The following is a 19,321-nucleotide window of genomic DNA, read 5'->3' as shown; positions in this document are numbered from 1 at the left end:
GTGAATGTTTGACTGCATAAGGAAATTCAACTGGACTTGTTCTGCTGTTGTTTCGATAGGCTGTGGCTAGACACACAATGTGCTTTGAATAAGCAGAACGTGATCCAGGATCAACATCCTGTTTTGCTCCAGGAAACATAATTCATATTGAACAATCAAAGTCCTATGCCTTGCCCTGGGCACTAAATCAGGTGCCAATAATGCTTGATGGGACTGCTGATCCAGGAACAACAAAGGATGTTGACATTTAAAGTCAACCCTCAATATTGTTCCTAGAAGTTGCATTATGGAATACCTGATTCTGATTGCTCAGTTGTGGCATTCTGTAGTATTAGTATAATGACTACTTTACACTGGTATCCTGATCTGACTGAGTTATTTTGCAATAATGGCAGACTATCTCTTATGCCACTTATGCCAAAATGGACTCTTGAACTTGAAAGTTCTAGAAAGATTTGCTGATGCATTTTACTAAGTTGTACTAATTAAACTATAAATGTAAGTTAAGACTGTCTTGGTTTAATGTGATCCCTTTTACATTTCTCATATAAATCATTATGAAAATGTAAGTATGCAATGGTAATATGCCATTATTCACATTTGTAACCACAGAATGCATTTTTATTCACATTATAAAATTGTATATTAAAAGTAAAGTAAAATAAAAGGATGCAATTATCTTTATTTCTTTCATCCCAACAAATCCCTCCAAAAAGACCAGCTGAACTTTTTTTAGTCTTCTACTGGTTAAAACTGTGATCAATAATGATGCACATGCTTCCATTAAGTTATATATGAAAAGTCATGGCTAAACTTTTAAACTTGAGTTAATAATTCTGTTTATACATTGGTTACTACATGTACATGCTTATCTTTCAGGTTGTAATCTCTAAAACACTTGTGTATGGAACTACTCCCTTAAATAACTGATTCAGTTGCACAGAAACAGTCAAGGCAACCAACAATAGTGGCATGGAAGAGATACGCAACTGTAGTATGATCAACAAATCTTTTTTGTACTCTATAACGGTGCAATTACAGAAACTGGATCAACAACCTTAAATGTCAACAAGTCAAAATAAAGAATTGAACAATGATGCAGCAAAATTACATTTGCTCTGATAATTAAACAATAATACATAAAATGTATCATTGCAGAGAGTTTTTGTTAATATCTTGTGTAGCTATTAGGGTTGCCAATCAATTAAATATTTAAAGCTGCAGTTTGTAAATTTTGCCTTTGTCGCCATCTCGGTTTGAAAACCTGGAATTGCAGCTGTGTGCGGAATTATCTAGCTTGCGTGTGTTGCGAGTCGGCACTGTATTTTATTTCGATATAAGCCAAGAGGAGACTGGTTTTCCTTTGCTAAAGTAAGGAAACTTTGCTTCCTTTGCTCCTGTTAAAAAACGTTGGTTTTCACGAGACTCACCGGCGCATGCGCAATGCTGAACTCATACGTCATCCGCCCGGAGCTGCTTCCGTGTAGGACTGTTGGTGCAAGCTACATTAAAGTGATTATTACGTTTTGAATTTGGATATTTTTCTTTACAAAAACCCATGGATTCGCTACTGGAGACCTTTGTTCACCCCCCGGAGCCGTGTGAGACACTTTTTTTATGGATGGGTGCTTTTTATTTAACTTATTTTGGACTAATGCATGCAACACCCGCTGAGTGGCATTAAACAGCTTGAAAGATCAAAGACAATTTTTAATATAACTCCGACTGGATTCGTCTGAAAGAAGAAAGTCATATACACCTAGGATGACTTGAGGGCGAGTAATTTGTGGGCTAATTTTCATTTTTGGGTGAACTAACCCTTTAATGCATTAACATTCACAATGAGCAATAGCTACATTTGCTACAGAAGATATTAATCGTTGTTCAAAAATACAACTGTTAGATCATGTTAGCTCAAGTTCATTAAATAACAGTTGCTACTTTTGATTTTAACAACATGTTATTAAATACTGAAATTAAGATTAATGAATGTTAGAATAATTTTTTATTGGCAGTTTGTTAATGAATTAAAGGCACAATATGTAAGATTTTTTTTTATTAAAATATCCAAAAACCACTAGAACAGTGTTATATATTTTGCTGACTTGTGTCATTATCCCAAATGTTTCGAAGAATGTTTAAATCCAGAGAAATAAGCAATTTTAACTTGTGACACAGACCGTGTCCATAGTGTCATTGTGTCGCCTGCCAATGACGTCAAAACCCCACGACCGGAAGGAGCGGAAGCGGTCGACTGTGGCATAATAAAAGCTCCGCTGCTTTCGAGCCATGTGTCGAGCTGGTTCAGTGGCCTTGTTTCACTTCGACAGCTTTCAGCCTCACCCTGCTTCATTCTACTACGTTAATAAATCATTAGCTCATCCATGAACATGATTTCTGCCCGAGTCCCGTCAGATTGCATCGGCTGTGGGGATGAAAACGACAACTCCCATGATTCCACACTAAGTCACGTCATCAAACTACGCCTTTGTCTCGGTTTATTTTGAATACTCACCCTCCAGTGTGAAAATTACATATTGTACCTTTAACTATAAAGCCTTAATGTAAAGACCAGTTGATAGGAAAAGTATTCTTAAAATGCTTTCAAAAAATGGGAATAATTTGTAATGAATAATTATTCATGGTATTTTGAGGTGCTCACGATAACAATATCGTGCCTGTTCATTATCGTGATATATCGCATTACCGAATAATACCAGGACATGTCTATGTCTATGTGACATGAATATAGCCTACCTGTAGTGCACAGGCAACCTCGTTCACAGGTAGTTCACTGGCTTTTTTTGAAGACAGTACTGGAATCATGGTCTCATTTTCACAGTGGGGTTGACACTCGGCAAGCTGAAAAAAGAAAAGAACAAAAATTAATTTATTTTAAACAGATTACAACAAAACATCAACAGAGGAGGATGTTAGCATCCTGGCTAAAACTAATAACCCATGTGATCTAAAAAGGTTACAAGGTTGGGGGTAATTCAAATCCAAGATTACTAAAAAAAAACAAAAAAAACATTGCAAGTCCACTAAAGGAGGTAGAGCTTTTCATATTTGGCTCCCAAACTATGGAATAGCCTTCCTGATAACGTTTGGGGTTCAGACACACTCTCTTGTTTAGCTATACAAATAAACTTGAATTGAATTGAATGTACAAAACAATTACAGGCTCAGAGACATTGACCCATTCAATGCTGCACATGAAAACAATAAACAAATCTAGGCAAAGCACATGTACCATTTTGACCAGACCAACCAGTCATAGGACAGAAGTAGCTCCTGTAAAATCATCTGACACTTTCTCAATTTGCACAGACTATCAGCTACAAAAGACGCATTAGAGCAATCCACAGCTGTGCCTCAGTCTGACTGGAGGAAGATCGTCCAGTGATGATGGAGCCCAGCAGATGGATTGGAAAGCATTAGGGAACAGAATGACATTAGATGGTCTCTAGATGGTCATGAACATCAGGTTAAGCTTCACAAAGAGCACTAGATAAACATCCATGCAACATCCTATCCCATTTGCTTTGCTGGATATTGATCTAGCCGGCTAGCAATAAATCCTTCCATGATTTTTCAACATCATCTGCCAATCAAACTCACAAACAAATATATAAAGAAAGAAAAAAAAACATACAGGCTTCATTATATAGTACACTACATTTTCAAATTTTCTTAAGAAAATGTGGGAGATACTTGTCTATGCAAAACGTCTCAGCACAGGTTGCTGAAGTGTTCTGGGTGGTTGACTTGCTGACTCAAGTCAAAAGACAGATATCATTCAATGTACAGTTCAAATGTGTGGGGGTCAATAAAATGTTTTTATGAATACCTTTAAATATTCAAATATATACAAATATACAGGTGCATCTCAAATTAGAATGTCGTGGAAAAGTTCATTTATTTCAGTAATTCAACTCAAATTGTGAAACTCGTGTATTAAATAAATTCAGTGCACACAGACTGAAGTAGTTTAAGTCTTTGGTTCTTTTAATTGTGATTAGTTTGGCTCAAATTTAACAAAAACCCACCAATTCACTATCTCAACAAATTAGAATATGGTGACATGCCAATCAGCTAATCAACTCAAAACACCTGCAAAGGTTTCCTGAGCCTTCAAAATGGTCTCTCAGTTTGGTTCACTAGGCTACACAATCATGGGGAAGACTGCTGATCTGACAGTTGTCCAGAAGACAATCATTGACACCCTTCAAAAGGAGGGTAAGCCACAAACATTCATTGCCAAAGAAGCTGGCTGTTCACAGAGTGCTGTATCCAAGCATGTTAACAGAAAGTTGAGTGGAGGGAAAAAGTGTGGAAGAAAAAGATGCACAACCAACCGTGAGAACCGCAGCCTTATGAGGAACGTCAAGCAAAATCGATTCAAGAATTTGAGTGAACTTCACAAAGAATCATATTAAATTAATGCCCTAAACTTAGTTCCTCACACAAAGCAATTGTATGGTTTCAGACGACTAAAAATACACATGCACAAGCAGTATGGACTAACTTTCTGGTACATTTTGCCACTTTCTTTTATGGAAATCTCTGACATTCGACCAAAGAGCTCATTTTGTGCTCCGCAAATAAAGAAAATAACACAGGGTTGAAACAACCCTAAACATTTCAGAGATCTAATAATAGCTCAACCTTACATTGTCCTCTAACCAGTGTCAGGAATGTGACGTGAATCTATTATCACTAAGATGTGCTACTTGATTGACAGTTTTCTCTACAAATACATCATGTTGTTAATAGTAAAACTCTTAATCGGTTACTAACAAGTGTGATATCAAAAGCAAGATAAGCCATTTATCATCTTACTCAGTCAGCAACATGAATCGAAAAGAAAGAAAGAAAATCAAGCTTTAATTGTTTTCATGTCTCCCGGGCCCCCCTATCTGGGTCTCAATTACAAACTCTGCCTGGTTCTCCTGCTGACAGAATTGGGCCAAGCGCAGGTTCAAGGCCATGCAGATACAGAACAAACTGCTCTCTCAGCGCTCTCCATTAGATGACCGAGACTGATCGTCTGCAGTCCACTGAGAGGCACAAGGTCATGTTCACTCTAGCAGAGCCTCCACGGAGTTGAAACCGCATTCTCCCCCATTAACCTCTCTTTGCCTTTTTAACAGTTCTAGAGTAGGAGCTTATGTATGTGGTATGAAAAGAATTTGTTAAGAAAAACGAAGTACACAAAAAGGAGGAGGAAAAATGCAGTTCACTAAAAACAATGATAAAAATCTCTGCCATGCCCTTAACAATCCTCATTCGCCGTCCTCCATCTGACAAGCTGAACATTACGCAACGCTCCTAAACAAACCAGAACACAAATGCGCACAACAATTATTTGAATGGTCACACCTGGCTTTCATCTTTGTCTATGGAAATGTTTGAACTTTGATAGTCAAGTCAAAATGCCTCCACCTTTCTCCCTTGTGTTGTTGAATGGCAGTCCGCATTGTTCCTCAGTACATTTAAAAAAAATTTGTACATGTATATGAAAGCGAGAGAAACGGACAAAGAATTTGTTTCTCTCTTGCCAAGTACAAACTGAACAGATTATTTACAATATTTGCAACACTAGCAATAAATAAAACATTTTAACACATTAACCAACACTGTATGCCATATACCATAGACACATTCTGCACTTTATCTTATGTAACAAAAAGTATGAGAGCACAAATGCAGATAGTTTGTTTCTTTGGGATTTTTTAATGTCATGCCAGCTTCTTTGGCTATTTTCATGACGAAAACCAAACTTCAATTAAAAACATCCTAATAATAAAATTAATTAAATAAATGTTTTACCAAGTTTCAAGAGAATAAAATTAATTCTAGAAGAGTAGAAATATGACAAACTAATAAAATATGTTTGAAAGACAATGAGCTCCGACATGTACATATGCGTAGGTTTGCAGATACTTTAAAACCATTCCTAAACAATCACAAATTTAAGTGTCAAATAATTCCTGAGAACCTACTTCATTCAAATTAGTTATTTTGAACAATTTAAATGAACCAATTCAAAACATTGATTCAACAATTTGCACAGTCACTTAAAAACTGGAATGAAACGAAGGTTTTCATTTTTGAGTGAGCTATACCTTTAAGCATTGATGTGATATTTTGAGAAAAATGCTACTATCAACACAGCTCTACTAATAATTAAAAACAACAGTGATAATGCCTTAGTAGGCACAACTAATGAGAATAAAACACATATCCCGAAAAAAGGGGTCTGTTTGGGGTGTTAGTGACCATATTAAAAGGAATAATACCTTAATTTAATGCTTACAAAGTGGGAGTTGAATTCAGGATAAGAACAAATGAAAGAGTATTATTTACAATGGAATACGTCCAGGCTCAGAGATCATACAGTTCAACAAAAACAAAAAGCAGTATTGTTGACTTTGAAAGTCTGTTCTGAGAAGAGTGTTGTTGAAACAAGAACAGAGCTTCCCACAGAGAAAGAAAATCTTTTTTCTCCAAAACCAAGGTAAACAAGGGACCAAACATCCAAGCTCTGGCTGCTCAGTGGTGGGAAATCAAAAGATTGATTCCACTTGTGAAAATGCCAAACTAAAACTTTTAGGATTGCATCACAACGTTACACTGAAACACATGCTATCAGTCGTCTTACTCCCCAATTTCACTTTTGCTATGATTCTAAACGTGCTGTCGGATTTCCTTAAAACTCTGCATTTCTAAAAAAGACTGGGTTAGGATGTGAAACAAACATCAGTGAAACACTCTGTATCAGTGACCAGTGACACACACCTCCAGCTACTTCTCAATCTGTCTCCTAAAACTAATGGGAGCTTCAAAGGAAGTTAAATGCACTGCAAAGTTATATATAGATGGAGCAGGGGCTGCTGGGACAGAGCGCGGTTTATAATCTTCCTCCTGGCTGTCCTGACAGTGCCTGCAGGCAGAGGCTCTCTGGAACTGTTAGATAGCAGAGAGATGTCAGTCCACAATTGCTGTGAAAAAACGGAGAGAAATAGAGGACAGGGCGGCGAGAAAGAGGGAAATCCAGTGGAATGAAGCGGTTTTCTTCACACACAAAACCTTTTACACACACATGGAAAGAGTAAATATAGCCTACACATCATCCAAGGGGTGAACAGGCAGACACCCACTAATAGGCTAAAACATTTATTTTCTGAACATCGTGTATTTGGGTATTAGGAAAGGTTATATCCATGTGTTTTTTTGAGTTGCTACACATAAACTTCTGCTGTTGGAAACATGAGCTCCCCGCTGTCCATCCTGAGGAAGAACAAACGAGCTCCTCTGCCAGACATACAGAGTGAAGGGTAAGTTCCAACGACATGCAGCAGTCAAGATTCAATACCGAAAAATAGCCTACTAAAGCATAAGCATGTGCAGCTTTTTTTGAAAAGCTGTGACACTGACACTTGAAAACATGAAATTAATTTTCTAGAAACTATGCTAGAAATGACACTCATATTTGTTCCTTTTTCAGAATACCATATCCAGTACCACAACTTAATTCATAATTAATATTGTCTTCTATTTTTTAAGTGTATTGTGGTCTAGATGCTTATATAGTAATAATATATCTATAAAAATGTTAATACAAATACAATCATATATTGGATAGAATATAACAACCATCTAGAAAGTGATGTAATGTTAAATGAAAATAATGAAACATACTGTATATTACCAATGAATTTAAAACATCCCACCCGCCGCATAAAATCACAGAAATCTGCATATTATCAAGAAAAGATGTTTACCAGCTTATACACATTCATGTAATATTCTATCCTGTTCTTGAAATTATTCATTATAACTTGATTATTTACACAAAGTTCAAAGTATCTGAGCTTGACCAGAGCAAATCTGTGAAAGTCTGCTGTAGCTTTTTAACATAGCTCACCCAAAAATGAAAATTCTGTCATCATTTACTAACGCTGTTAGTAAAGCTGTTCCAAACCTGCATGGATTCTGTTGAACATAAAAGAAGATATTTTGAAGAATGTGTGTAACCAAGTAGCTGTTGGTCCCCATAGACTTTCAGAGTATGGAGGGGAAAAAAATACTTTGAAGTTAATGGGGAGCAGAAACTGTTTGGTTGCTAACATTCTTCGAAATATTTACTTTGGTGTTCGGCAGAAGAAATTCATAGGTTTGAAACAATTTGAGTCAGTCTGAATACATTACCTAAAATGTCAGAATGACAATAATTTGTAATCGGTAAGAGACCACAATTTATAAGTAATCTACCCGGTCCTGTTATCCACTAGAAACATTTGGTATTTGTAGTTACAAAGACACTACCCTGTATTTTCTTATTTTGTTCCTGCATCGCTGTGCTCATAATGTTTCTGTGCTTCGAACTTTAGCCAGTGTCTGCGTGTGTCTGTGTCGCCTTCAGCCAATAACAATGCACGTCACAGGTGAGGGCGGGACTTTACCTTTGTCATTAGGTTTGTCATTACCTGTCATCTGTAACTCAACATTGTTATTACGTTTTTATGATGACACGTACTGTTTACTAATGAGCTTCTATTTATGTTTATGTTAATTCAATTTATGCATGATAAACACAATATTTGAAAAATATTTGCAAAATACCTCAATGTCATCACTCATCTTCCTGTCGGTAGTCTCTTGAGTCGGTTGGGCTGTGTGTGTTCTGGCAAACTGATGTAATGTCAGGCAGGGCGGTGTGCTTTTGACTGCGTTCCGCCCGCAAGGAGGGACAAGTGTCAATGTTGCTTACAAAAAGTGACTGAAAATTTCAGCACAGTGTACTTTTAAATGTCAATGCAATCATTGCTTTTTTTCCCAAAGTTATAGAATTCAAAGAGACTGCATTACAAGAAAGATCTAGACCATCTTTGAAATAATCAGATGTCGTATCTGTTTTTGTGATATAGAGAAAGAAAGCCTTACAAAGAAAGGTCAGACAATGGTAAGACTTACAGACATTTGACAGTTTTCCCATCTGTCCTAGCAAGCGAATAAGATCAAGTCAAGTCAAGATAAATGTCAACAATCAGAAGAGTTTGAACTGCTTTTCTAATGCCATGCATTACAGATTATATAAATGGCAGGTTTCCAACCATGCCAAGTGATTAATTAGAATCTAGAAAATACACAGAGAAAACAATACACCAATGGATGTTATAAATCACTTAAATGTGTCCGTTTTGATGTTTCAGACTATGAAGCTCAATTATTCAGAGAGATCTTTCCACAAAAGCAGCCAGTGCCACACATCACGGACAATCTTTCCACTGTAAGATCCAAGGTTGTGCTAAAGAAGAAGGCAAAAGAAGGTACCTTATTGACCAACTACTATAGCTGTTTTTATCAAAAGTTTAAATATGATGTCTCACAAATCTTCTCTATAAACATGTCACAGCTCCGCCGAGTGATTTGGAACTTATGTCAAGTATGACGCAGAAGATTGTTCAGCTTGAGAGAAAGGTGAAAACTCAGGCTGTGGATATTGAGCATAAGGTATTATTGCTGTCTCATTGTACTGTATTCAGACTTATGTGCCCTCTAGATATCTATGACTGCCTGGGGCAGTTTCCTGGGAAGAAACCTTGTAAAAAACACATGTACGGTGTAAAAAACCTTGGTGTCATCTTTGGCTCAAATTTGACCGACAAATAAAAGAATAGCTTTTTCCATCCAAAGTCAATATCTAAGCTGAAGTCCATCCTCTCTTTTGAAGATATGGAGAAGGTTGTTCATGCTTTTGTGTCATCTCGTTTGGACTATTGTAATGTGTTGTATCTGGGTTTGAATCCGCTCTCTCTCTCTCGTTTGCAGCTTGTCCAGAACTCAGCTGCCAAACTTTTAACAAGTACAAAGGGGAGAGAGCATATTACTCCTGCGTGAATCAAAGTGCATTGGTTACCTGTACGATACAGAATTCATTTCAAAGCGTTGCTGTATGTTTATAAGGCTGTGCATGGTCTATCACCTGACTATGTTACTGATTTAATTAGTGTCTGTCAATCCAGCAGATCTCTGTGCTCAAATGACCAACTACTAATGGTTCCGCGATCTCGTATAAAATGTAGAGGGGATCGTGCTTACGCTGTGGCAGCTCCTAGGCTCTGGAATGCCCTTCCTCTAGGTCTATTAGAACTTCTCCAACTTTGGGTGTTTTTCAGAGTTCGCTAAAAACACATTTGTTTTCTCTAGCTTTTGACAATGTTTTTTTAGCTGTGTATGATATTTGTTGTTACTATTATTTATTTTTCTTTTTTTACTATTATTAATTTTCATTTGGTTCTATATATATATATATATATATATGTGTGTATTTTTTCCCCCCACTTATCTTTCTCTGTACAGCACTTTGGTTCCAGTCGTGGTGTTGAAAGTGCTTTATAAATAAAGTTTGAGTTGAGTTGAGTTGAGTAGAAGCTTGCGTTCTGCAAGTGAACATCGCTTTATTGTGCCATCCCAAAGAGGCATAAAAAATCACATTCACAGACTTTTAAATTGAATATTCCCTCCTGGTGGAATGACCTGCCCAACTCAGTCCTTAGCCATCTTCAAGAATTGGTTAAAAACACATCTCTTCCATCTTTATTTGACCCTAGCACTCTAGCACTCTCTATTCTTTATAATAAAAAAAACTTTCACTCTATTCATTTACTAACTGCTTGTTTTCTTTAAAAAAAAAAAAAAAACTAACACTAGCTTCTCTAATCTTTTTGTATTCTATTTGCTTTCTTTTTATTTATTATACAATTAACAAAAGCAAAAAAAAGCCTATAACACTAGCTTGCTCTATTCTTTTTTCTTTTTATTTATTATATGATTTACAAAAAACCTTGCTACATGTACTGTTAAGCTAACGGAGACTTGTTAGCTCTTGCGAATCATTGCTTCCATCGTCTTCATTTGTAAGTGGCTTTGGATAAAAGCGTCTGCTAAATGACTAAATGTAAATGTACTGTTTCAAGAATTGGTTAAAAACACATCTCTTCCATCTTTATTTGACCCTAGCACTCTAGCACTCTCTATTCTTTATAATAAAAAAAACTTTCACTCTATTCATTTACTAACTGCTTGTTTTCTTTAAAAAAAAAAAAAAACTAACACTAGCTTCTCTAATCTTTTTGTATTCTATTTGCTTTCTTTTTATTTATTATACAATTAACAAAAGCAAAAAAAAGCCTATAACACTAGCTTGCTCTATTCTTTTTTCTTTTTATTTATTATATGATTTACAAAAAACCTTGCTACATGTACTGTTAAGCTAACGGAGACTTGTTAGCTCTTGCGAATCATTGCTTCCATCGTCTTCATTTGTAAGTGGCTTTGGATAAAAGCGTCTGCTAAATGACTAAATGTAAATGTACTGTGGACTCAGTGTCTAAATCTGCTTTGCTGTTCAGTTTTTAGTATTCAAGTCTGTGTTTACAATGATCAGATGTCTCCGGGTGCACAGCTGATATCATTTTTTTCAGGTGTCATGTGGTGTTAGCTCTTAATTTCCTTACATTTCATGCTCAAGGCAAGAAGAATAGCAGTTCTGGAAGAGCAACTGAATCTTTTGCAAGAGGCAAAAGGTAATTTATTATTTGTTAAACAGAAATTAAAATTGCAGAAATATTGAGTTAGCATGATATAGACTACAATAAGATCAGTATGAACCAATAAAGAAAACATTTTATTATTAGGTTTAAATCCCATTTTAAATCCCCCAATCCCCATAATTGTAATGAAAATTGATAATCATGTATTATTTAAAATTATGATTTATAATGTAATATACATTTGAAGTATTTATTGTTGTACAGTAATCTATGCTGATTTTAACAATGTAATTGTTTTGTTGCATTTTCATTATCTAAGCATTTATATATGCTAATTTTAATAAATAATAAAATATAATTTATTATAATTTTAATTATTTATTGCCGTAATATATGCAGATTTTAATAATATAATTTTAAGTATTGTAATTATACATTTAACTAATATACATTCAAGTACACATATGCATATAATATACATTCATCATGCATTTAACTAATTTGCAAGTATTTATATTGTAATCTATGCTGATTTTATTTATTTAATACCATTTTAATTTTCATTATCTAAGCCTTTTTCTAAGCTGATTTTAATAAATAAAATAAAATTCTATTAATATATTTATAAAGAATTTGTTGAAATCTATGCTGATTTAAATTTTATTATTTTTTTTAAAGCCATGTACGATTCTCATCAATGCTACAGGTGTAATAATCTAATGCGGCTCATCAAGTAAAATAACAAAACTCATAAACAAACCCAACAGTAAAACACCTGGACATTATTACAGGTGTGAATGGATAATTTGGGGGTGAAATATGACCCAGGCTTACACTAAAGTACTAGTTTTGCTAATGCTTTTTTTAACCAGTTCAGCAGTCAAAAAGCTCATCTAAACAAATGTGTTTATCTTTGGCTTTAGATAAATCTACAAGTAATGAGAACCAAGATGAAGAACTGGTTAAATTGTGCCTCAGGCTTCAAAACCAAGTGTGGGAAATGGAGGTGAGCAGCTTTGTATGATTATTTTCTTTCAACCGGTTACCTACGTAAATGTTTGCTATGGTACACAGACAGCAAAACAGCGGTCATTCCTATATGTCATTTACACCAAAATTAGTTATTGTAAACTCAACAGAATGCCATTTTATCCCACCCACACAGACGTTTCTGAATGATTATGGAATGATCTGGGTTGGACGATACAAAGAACATGATGAGCGGGCCAACAGCCAACTTCCTGGAGCAACTAATGCACGCAAGACTTTGGAAATGAACTATGACCTGGTCCTGCAGAACATCCAGGAACTGAACATTGTAGCAGGGGAGGGGGAATCCCATGTGACCGCCACTCCTGGTGGAGCCAAACTTACCCAGCAGTCTTCCATACCTCTTTGGCTCTACAAAAACAGCATTGTCATGTTCAGTGGTCCATTCCGCTCCTATCAAGACCCAAGCACACAGGTACATTTATTTTCCTGCTTTATCACTTACATCACTTATTTTGACTACATAAATACCATACATTTTCCACAGCCAGCTTCCTGATTATTCAATTGTAGATGAATAATCAGATTTTTCGTTCCTTGTAAGTTTTGTCTTCCTGTTGCAGGAATGCATGCAGGACTTGATGGACGGGTTTTTTCCTTCTGAGCTTCAGGAAAGGTTTCCTAATGGTGTGCCCTTCCAGGTGTGGACTGTGAATCCATGCAGTTTTCATCCTTATGATTACTATTGCTCATATTTAGGATAATGGATTTAACAAATCCCTAACCCTACACAACAGTTCACAAGCTTGGGTTGATAATAGTTTTAAATGTTTTTGAAAGTCTCTTATGCTCACCAAGGCGGCATTTATTTGATCTAAAAATACAGTAAAGATTATTTTAATTATTAATAATACTTGAAACACCTGTGCTGCGTAATATTTTTGTGGAAACTGTAATACATTTTTTCAGGATTTTTAAATGAATAGAAAGTTGAAAGGAACAGCATTTGAACATTATGTACTTTTATACATTATAAATGTCTTTACAGCCACTTACGATCAATTTAATGCAACTTTGCTGAACGAAAGTAATTTCATTCAAAAACTGTAAAAAAAATAAATTTGTAGTGACCCAAAACGTTTGAACGGTATAATGTAGTGCTGTCAAACGATTAATCGCATCCAAAATAAAAGTTTTTGTTTACATAATATAGGTGTGTACGGTGTATATTTATTATGTATATATAAAGACACACACATACAGTATATATTTTGAAAATATTTACATGTATATATTTATATTCATATAATTTATACTATATATAAATATATTTAATATATAAACATAGCATAGTTTTCTGAAATATATACATGCATGTATTTACATGCACATAATAAATATACACAGTACACACACATACAGTATATTATGTAAACAAAACTTTTATTTTGGAGGCGATTAATCTTTTGACAGCACTAGTATACTGCAAGTGTTCAACTTTACCATGTCACTCATACTATAGCTCAAATTAATATTGATATTAATAATAATAATTATTATTATTGTTAAAACCCTTACGGTTTATATGTGGTGTGAAAAATCCCATTGACTTAAATTCAGGAAGGATGCTATATATAGTTATAGTGATCATTCTTTAACTGTTATGTATGTTTTTGAATCACACAAACAGGTTCATGACCAACGGTACGAGGAGTTCATAGTTAGGCGACCAGGGACTGAGTTTCCTGGAAGAGGACAAACTATAGATGGAGCAGGAAGGCATTCAGTGGACAGTTTTGAGCAGACCAGCTCCACAGCACCAAAACGGAGTCAGATACCAGGTTTGAACATGATTTTGGAATGATTCACATTTACTGTATTACATTAAATTGCCAATCTGTATGGCATTTAGGCAAAAAGCTGTCCATGGAACAGTTCTTGCGGAAGCTCCCCGTGACTGTGGTGAAGGAAGGCAAAGTGATTAGTATACGTGACTCAATCAAGGCTCATCTACTGGTCAGTGCAGTCATGTTTCAGTCTTGTTCAGACACATTTCCCATTGAACTGAATTTTGGTTTTGTTAAGGGCTTTCCTGATGGTGCCAAAAGTCACTCGGCGACCACTGTAGAAACATTCGCCCTGCAGGCCTTGAGAGAATGGTATCAAAATCCTAATCATCTTAAATTCATGACCAAACAGAAGAGCTTTGATAGAGAGCATGAAATTTGATTAGAGTCCCTGACATTTCCCATTCCCACCCATGTGGTGTGATTCAGTGAGACGAACTCTACACAATCACAAAAAGGCATCACCACACTACGACTGAAATCTGAGGATGGCATGGAGACGTTTATCATGAAAATGTACTTCACTGAGACCATTAGAGATCTCCGTCACTACTTGGATCTGAAAAGGTTTGAGATATGACTATCAGTTTTTAAAATCAATACCACAGCTCTGTTTCAAAATGTAGAGAGCTGGCTCTGGAGCATTTAAAGATATCACACACACACTCTAGATGTAGGCAACTTTATAATGTTGCTTCCTTTTGACTAAATTTAAGGCAGCATTACATGTATTCCCAAAATGTACTATAATAAACTCGTACTTATGTTTCATCCAACACTGAAATATTTATAATAAGGTCATACAAAAAAAAAATAAAAAATAAGATAATTTTCTCTGAATTTACTCATCCTCAGGCCATCCAAGATGTAGATGAGTTTGTTTCTTCATTGAAACTAATTTGGAGAAATGTAACTTTACATCACTTGCTCACCAATGGGTCCTCTGCAGGGAATGGGTGCCGTCAGTACAAGAGTCCAAACAGCTGATAAAAACATCACAATCCACACAACACCAGTCCATCAGTTAACATCTTGTCAAGTGAATAGCTGCGTGTTTGTAATAAACAAATCCATCAAGGCATTTTAAAATAAAACTGTCACTTCTGGCTAAAATATGAGTCCGTAATACATAATGCTTCCTCCAGTGAAAAAGTCCATCCACTGTTGTCCTCTCACATAAAAATCCTCAGACAAATATGTATTTGATTAGAACGGTTTTAGACCGATCCACACAACACCAGTCCACACAACACCAGTCCATCAGTTAACATCTTGTCAAGTGAATAGCTGCGTGTTTGTAATAAACAAATCCATCAAGGCATTTTAACTTAAAACTGTCACTTCTGGCTAAAATATGAGTCCGTAATACATAATGCTTCCTCCAGTGAAAAAGTCCATCCACTGTTGTCCTCTCACATAAAAATCCTCAGACAAATATGTATTTGATTAGAACGGTTTTAGACCGTTTCAGCTTGTAAATGGTACTGGATCTGTGCATATGTTTCCCTCCTGATTCAGATGAGATTACTTTTTCAGAATGAAAATATAATATAAAAAAAATGTAATTACAAACAGCTTTTTTGCTTCAAACGACGTTAATTAATGGACTTGAGTCATGTGGATTATTGTGATGTTTTTATCAGCTGTTTGGACTCATTATGACGGCACCCATTCGCTGCAGAGAATCTATTTGTGAGCAGGTGATGTAATGCTAAATCTCTCCAAATCTGTTCCGATGAAGAAATAAACTCATCCAGAATTTTCAGCAAATTTTTATTTTTGGGTGAACCATTCCTTTAACACCATTTTACCTGAAATGCATGTATGCTGTCTATATTTAGAAGCAGAATTATTGCAGAGTATATAAGTTGTCGCCCTTTTAAAGTAAGTTTACAGACAATAATTTGAGCTAATCTCTTTTGACAGAGGACTGGGTGCTGCACCATATGACATCATTAGTGCATTTCCACACCAGTGCTACAGTGATTACACCCAGACACTGCTGTCCTGTGGTCTGACTCCAAATGCAGCGCTGCTCCTGCGTCCTCAAGCCTCATCACACAGACAGTGTGCAGAAACATACAGAACAACCCCTAACTAAAGAAGAACAACCATCATCTCATGTCACATAGCGAGTGAGCATCATTAATGCACTTTAACCGTGATGCTACAACACTGCACACTTCAAATATCTCACTGCTCATACACCAACATGTATGAGTTTTGGAAATTGATCATTCAGCAAGGAAATCTCAAACACATCAATAAATAGGTTTACAATAATTTTAAAGTAGTAATCAATTTGACAACTAAATTAAAGAAATTTAAATTTATTGATAATATAAAACTCTTTCTATTTTCTGTAAATGAACAATGAGGAGACACCCTGTCTCCTGTCAAGGTGATCTATGGGTTATAACAAATTTCCATATTATTGTAAATGTTCCAACTAAGTCTTTTAAACATTTTTTGCATTATTTGCAGAAATCCATTTACAAATAGTCTTTTGGGTGAGGTCAAATACACGGAAACATCCCTAGAATAAACGGGTTTGGCTGCTTTAGCTACTCACATTATTAATAGGTGCAAAAAATGTATAGGTTTTTGTTGAATGGTGTGTACTGCTTCTGAATGTAATTACATATTAAATGTCAATACGTATTAAAAATGACTAAATGTTCATTGTAATTTCTATATTACTAAATTCCAGTAATTTCTATATTATCAAAAGAGAACACGTTACAGCTTTATACATACTAAAAACAAACATTCAACATAAGGTTACATTTGGAATACAAAGCTTTATTTCTAAAAACTGAAACTGCTTAAGACAAATATTATATATATATATTTTTTTATTATTATTATTTTTTTTATATATATATAAACAAACATTTAGTGTTGTTAGAAAGTTTCTGGCATGTAAGGTTTGCCTGGCTGGTTTTCTGTTAAACTTGAAAGAGATCTTACAATATATAAAGTCTGGTGCATTGTCAAATTACATTCACACTTGGACAAAAATTTTACAATTTACCACGCAACACTCCCCACAATATATGGTCCCTTTACGTAATCGAATCCTAATTCCTCGGCAGTCACACACTACAGTAGAAAGACAATTAGTGTTTACAATGCCATGTTGTGCAGCAAATACAGGTTACGTCCCTGAACGCAAGGCATCTGCTCTAATGTTTGGCATGCACTAATACAATATTTGCTTCACCAGTTGGTTTCCTCTGATGTGTTTATTCAATAGCGTGGCTATTTTTATAGCTGATAAAACAAATTATGAACCAGACAGCAAATACATCATGGATTACGACAGAGCACATCATTTATCCTGTTATTTTACTGGCAAGACAATCCTGCCCCTCAATACCAATAACACACAAACATAAGCAAATGTCACCAGTTCAAATGATGTGACCCAAAAATAAAACATTTTTAGTGTGTTAATTTTGCAGCAGCAAAGAACTTAATAATGTCATAAGATTCTCGAGAATACTGATAATATGATCAGTTAGTCTGCAATTAAGAGATCCTAAACTTAAACAGCATTCTATTAACTTTATTTAACAGACAACCAGAATTTAATATTATGTTTACAGCCCCCTCTTGCTTTAAAATGTCCCTGTTTATTGGTCTGCATATACAGTGTACACCAAGACTCTTTACAGCATTATGGAAACTGTTCTGATAGGTCTGTCTTTGATCACGTTCAACTTTAGTTGGTATATAATATTAGGGAATGTCTATTCTCCAACTTTATACACAAATGATCTGCTGGTGTAATTTTAAACCGCCAGAGGTGGCCAAATATTTCCTCAGCCTTAGATTCTGTGATTAATGTGGTACGTTCTGTTTACTGTAAGATCATGGATACCAGTTAATGTCTTCTTGTTTCACACAACCAAGCGTCACTCACTTTGCCACTGTAAAAAACACACTTAGTTGTGTCTTAGTTGCACCAAAAGATTAAATATTTTCAGTTGATTGTCAACTTCATCACAGACGTTCCCAAATACATGGAAAGGTTTAAATTAAATCATTCTCTTTCCACTGCACACAGTCACCGAAATCTTAGAAAAATATCTTGTGTATAAAAATAGCCCTCTGGTTTGCGAGATTACAGTGCCCTTAGTGTCGCTAATCCTTCATGAAGAAGGTTTGAGTTGCTAGAGATTGTAGTGTCTTTAAAGGCACTCGTCATGCGGAGTTACCCTCATACTGTCCGAGCTCACTGAGTGATGCAGTTTTCTCCCATATCCTGAGCGTAGCGGTCAGAGACTGTGGTTCTCAGTTCCTCGACGTCTCGACGGAGCTGCTGAGCTTCCTGCAGCTTCTTCTGCAGCCCCTCGGGGCTCAGCCAGTCCTCCCACTGCTCTCCTACTGGAGGGGGAGCTGCTGCAGACAGACAGACAGACACTGTGTCAGAGTCACCGTTGATGATAGCCACAACACAGATAGCACAACAAAGCTGCTATACTGAGTTTCCATCATAGCATGGTGAAAACTTGAGCCGTAATCACCACAGCTAATACAAAACACTAGACAATAGTCTGTACTAGGAATTTGTGATATCAGTCACAGTGAGTGTGATATTCTCCATGTATGCGTGTATGTGTATGAAGACCTGCCTTTCTGAAACACGTTGATTTTTACAAAGCTCATCGGTCTGAAAAGCGAGATGTGCTCTGATTGGCCAGTTATCTAGTGCGTTCTGATTGGTCGAATACCTCAAGCGTGTGACAGAAATGTTACACCCCTTACCATATTGTGATGCCCTGTCCGGCCGGAGCGAAGAGACAAAAACATTAAAACCCATTATAAACGAGGCATTTGTTGCATCCAGTGGGGACATAATTACGAATTATAACAACTTATACTGTCTTTTTACACATTGCATCGCGCCGTGTAAACATA

The 19,321-nt window shown here is 35.8% G+C and overlaps 3 protein-coding genes across 11 annotated transcripts in view; 1 reads left to right on the top strand and 2 right to left on the bottom strand.

Moving 5' to 3' along the window:
* The window catches only part of atp2c1 (ATPase secretory pathway Ca2+ transporting 1), a 33,802-nt gene extending 25,117 nt beyond the window's left edge, over positions 1 to 8,685 (bottom strand). Inside the window, exons 1-2 of the mRNA XM_016292427.1 lie at positions 8,629 to 8,685; positions 2,758 to 2,862 (exon numbers count right to left, since the gene is read on the bottom strand). Coding sequence (XP_016147913.1) covers positions 2,758 to 2,862; positions 8,629 to 8,646 — 123 coding nt within the window. The 5' untranslated portion in view covers positions 8,647 to 8,685. The remainder of the gene's footprint in view (positions 1 to 2,757; positions 2,863 to 8,628) is intronic.
* Positions 7,273 to 16,639, top strand: ubxn11 (UBX domain protein 11). Its single transcript, XM_016292429.1, has 13 exons — positions 7,273 to 7,340; positions 8,934 to 8,968; positions 9,219 to 9,335; positions 9,422 to 9,519; positions 11,540 to 11,594; positions 12,485 to 12,567; positions 12,727 to 13,026; positions 13,175 to 13,252; positions 14,242 to 14,392; positions 14,464 to 14,567; positions 14,637 to 14,710; positions 14,828 to 14,965; positions 16,325 to 16,639. The coding sequence occupies exons 1-13, from the start codon at positions 7,273 to 7,275 to the stop codon at positions 16,497 to 16,499; spliced, it is 1,476 nt and encodes a 491-aa protein (XP_016147915.1). The 3' UTR covers positions 16,500 to 16,639.
* Positions 16,640 to 17,284: 645 nt separating this feature from the next.
* cep85 (centrosomal protein 85) overlaps positions 17,285 to 19,321 on the bottom strand; it is a 25,833-nt gene continuing 23,796 nt past the window's right edge. For 8 of the 9 annotated variants that reach the window (XM_016292419.1, XM_016292418.1, XM_016292423.1 and 5 more), the window contains one exon: positions 17,285 to 18,802. In XM_016292419.1, coding sequence (XP_016147905.1) covers positions 18,636 to 18,802 — 167 coding nt within the window. In that variant the 3' untranslated portion in view covers positions 17,285 to 18,635. The remainder of the gene's footprint in view (positions 18,803 to 19,321) is intronic. The other variant, XM_016292422.1, reaches the window with a different exon arrangement.

The sequence above is a fragment of the Sinocyclocheilus grahami genome, unplaced genomic scaffold (genome assembly GCF_001515645.1).
Source record: "Sinocyclocheilus grahami isolate Dianchi unplaced genomic scaffold, SAMN03320097.WGS_v1.1 scaffold285.1, whole genome shotgun sequence".
In the NCBI taxonomy this organism is placed as follows: Eukaryota; Metazoa; Chordata; class Actinopteri; order Cypriniformes; family Cyprinidae; genus Sinocyclocheilus; species Sinocyclocheilus grahami.
The sequence above is the reverse complement of the archived record's forward strand: the minus strand, read 5'-3'. Positions and strand labels throughout refer to the sequence as shown.

Excerpts from the sequence above, each read along its gene's own strand:
- ubxn11 (XM_016292429.1), top strand. The coding sequence starts at position 7,273 with ATGAGCTCCCCGCTGTCCATCCTGAGGAAGAACAAACGAGCTCCTCTG. Across the intron at positions 9,336-9,421 it reads AAAGAAGAAGGCAAAAGAAG|CTCCGCCGAGTGATTTGGAA; the intron begins GTACCTTATTGA and ends AACATGTCACAG. Across the intron at positions 14,966-16,324 it reads CACTACTTGGATCTGAAAAG|AGGACTGGGTGCTGCACCAT; the intron begins GTTTGAGATATG and ends CTCTTTTGACAG.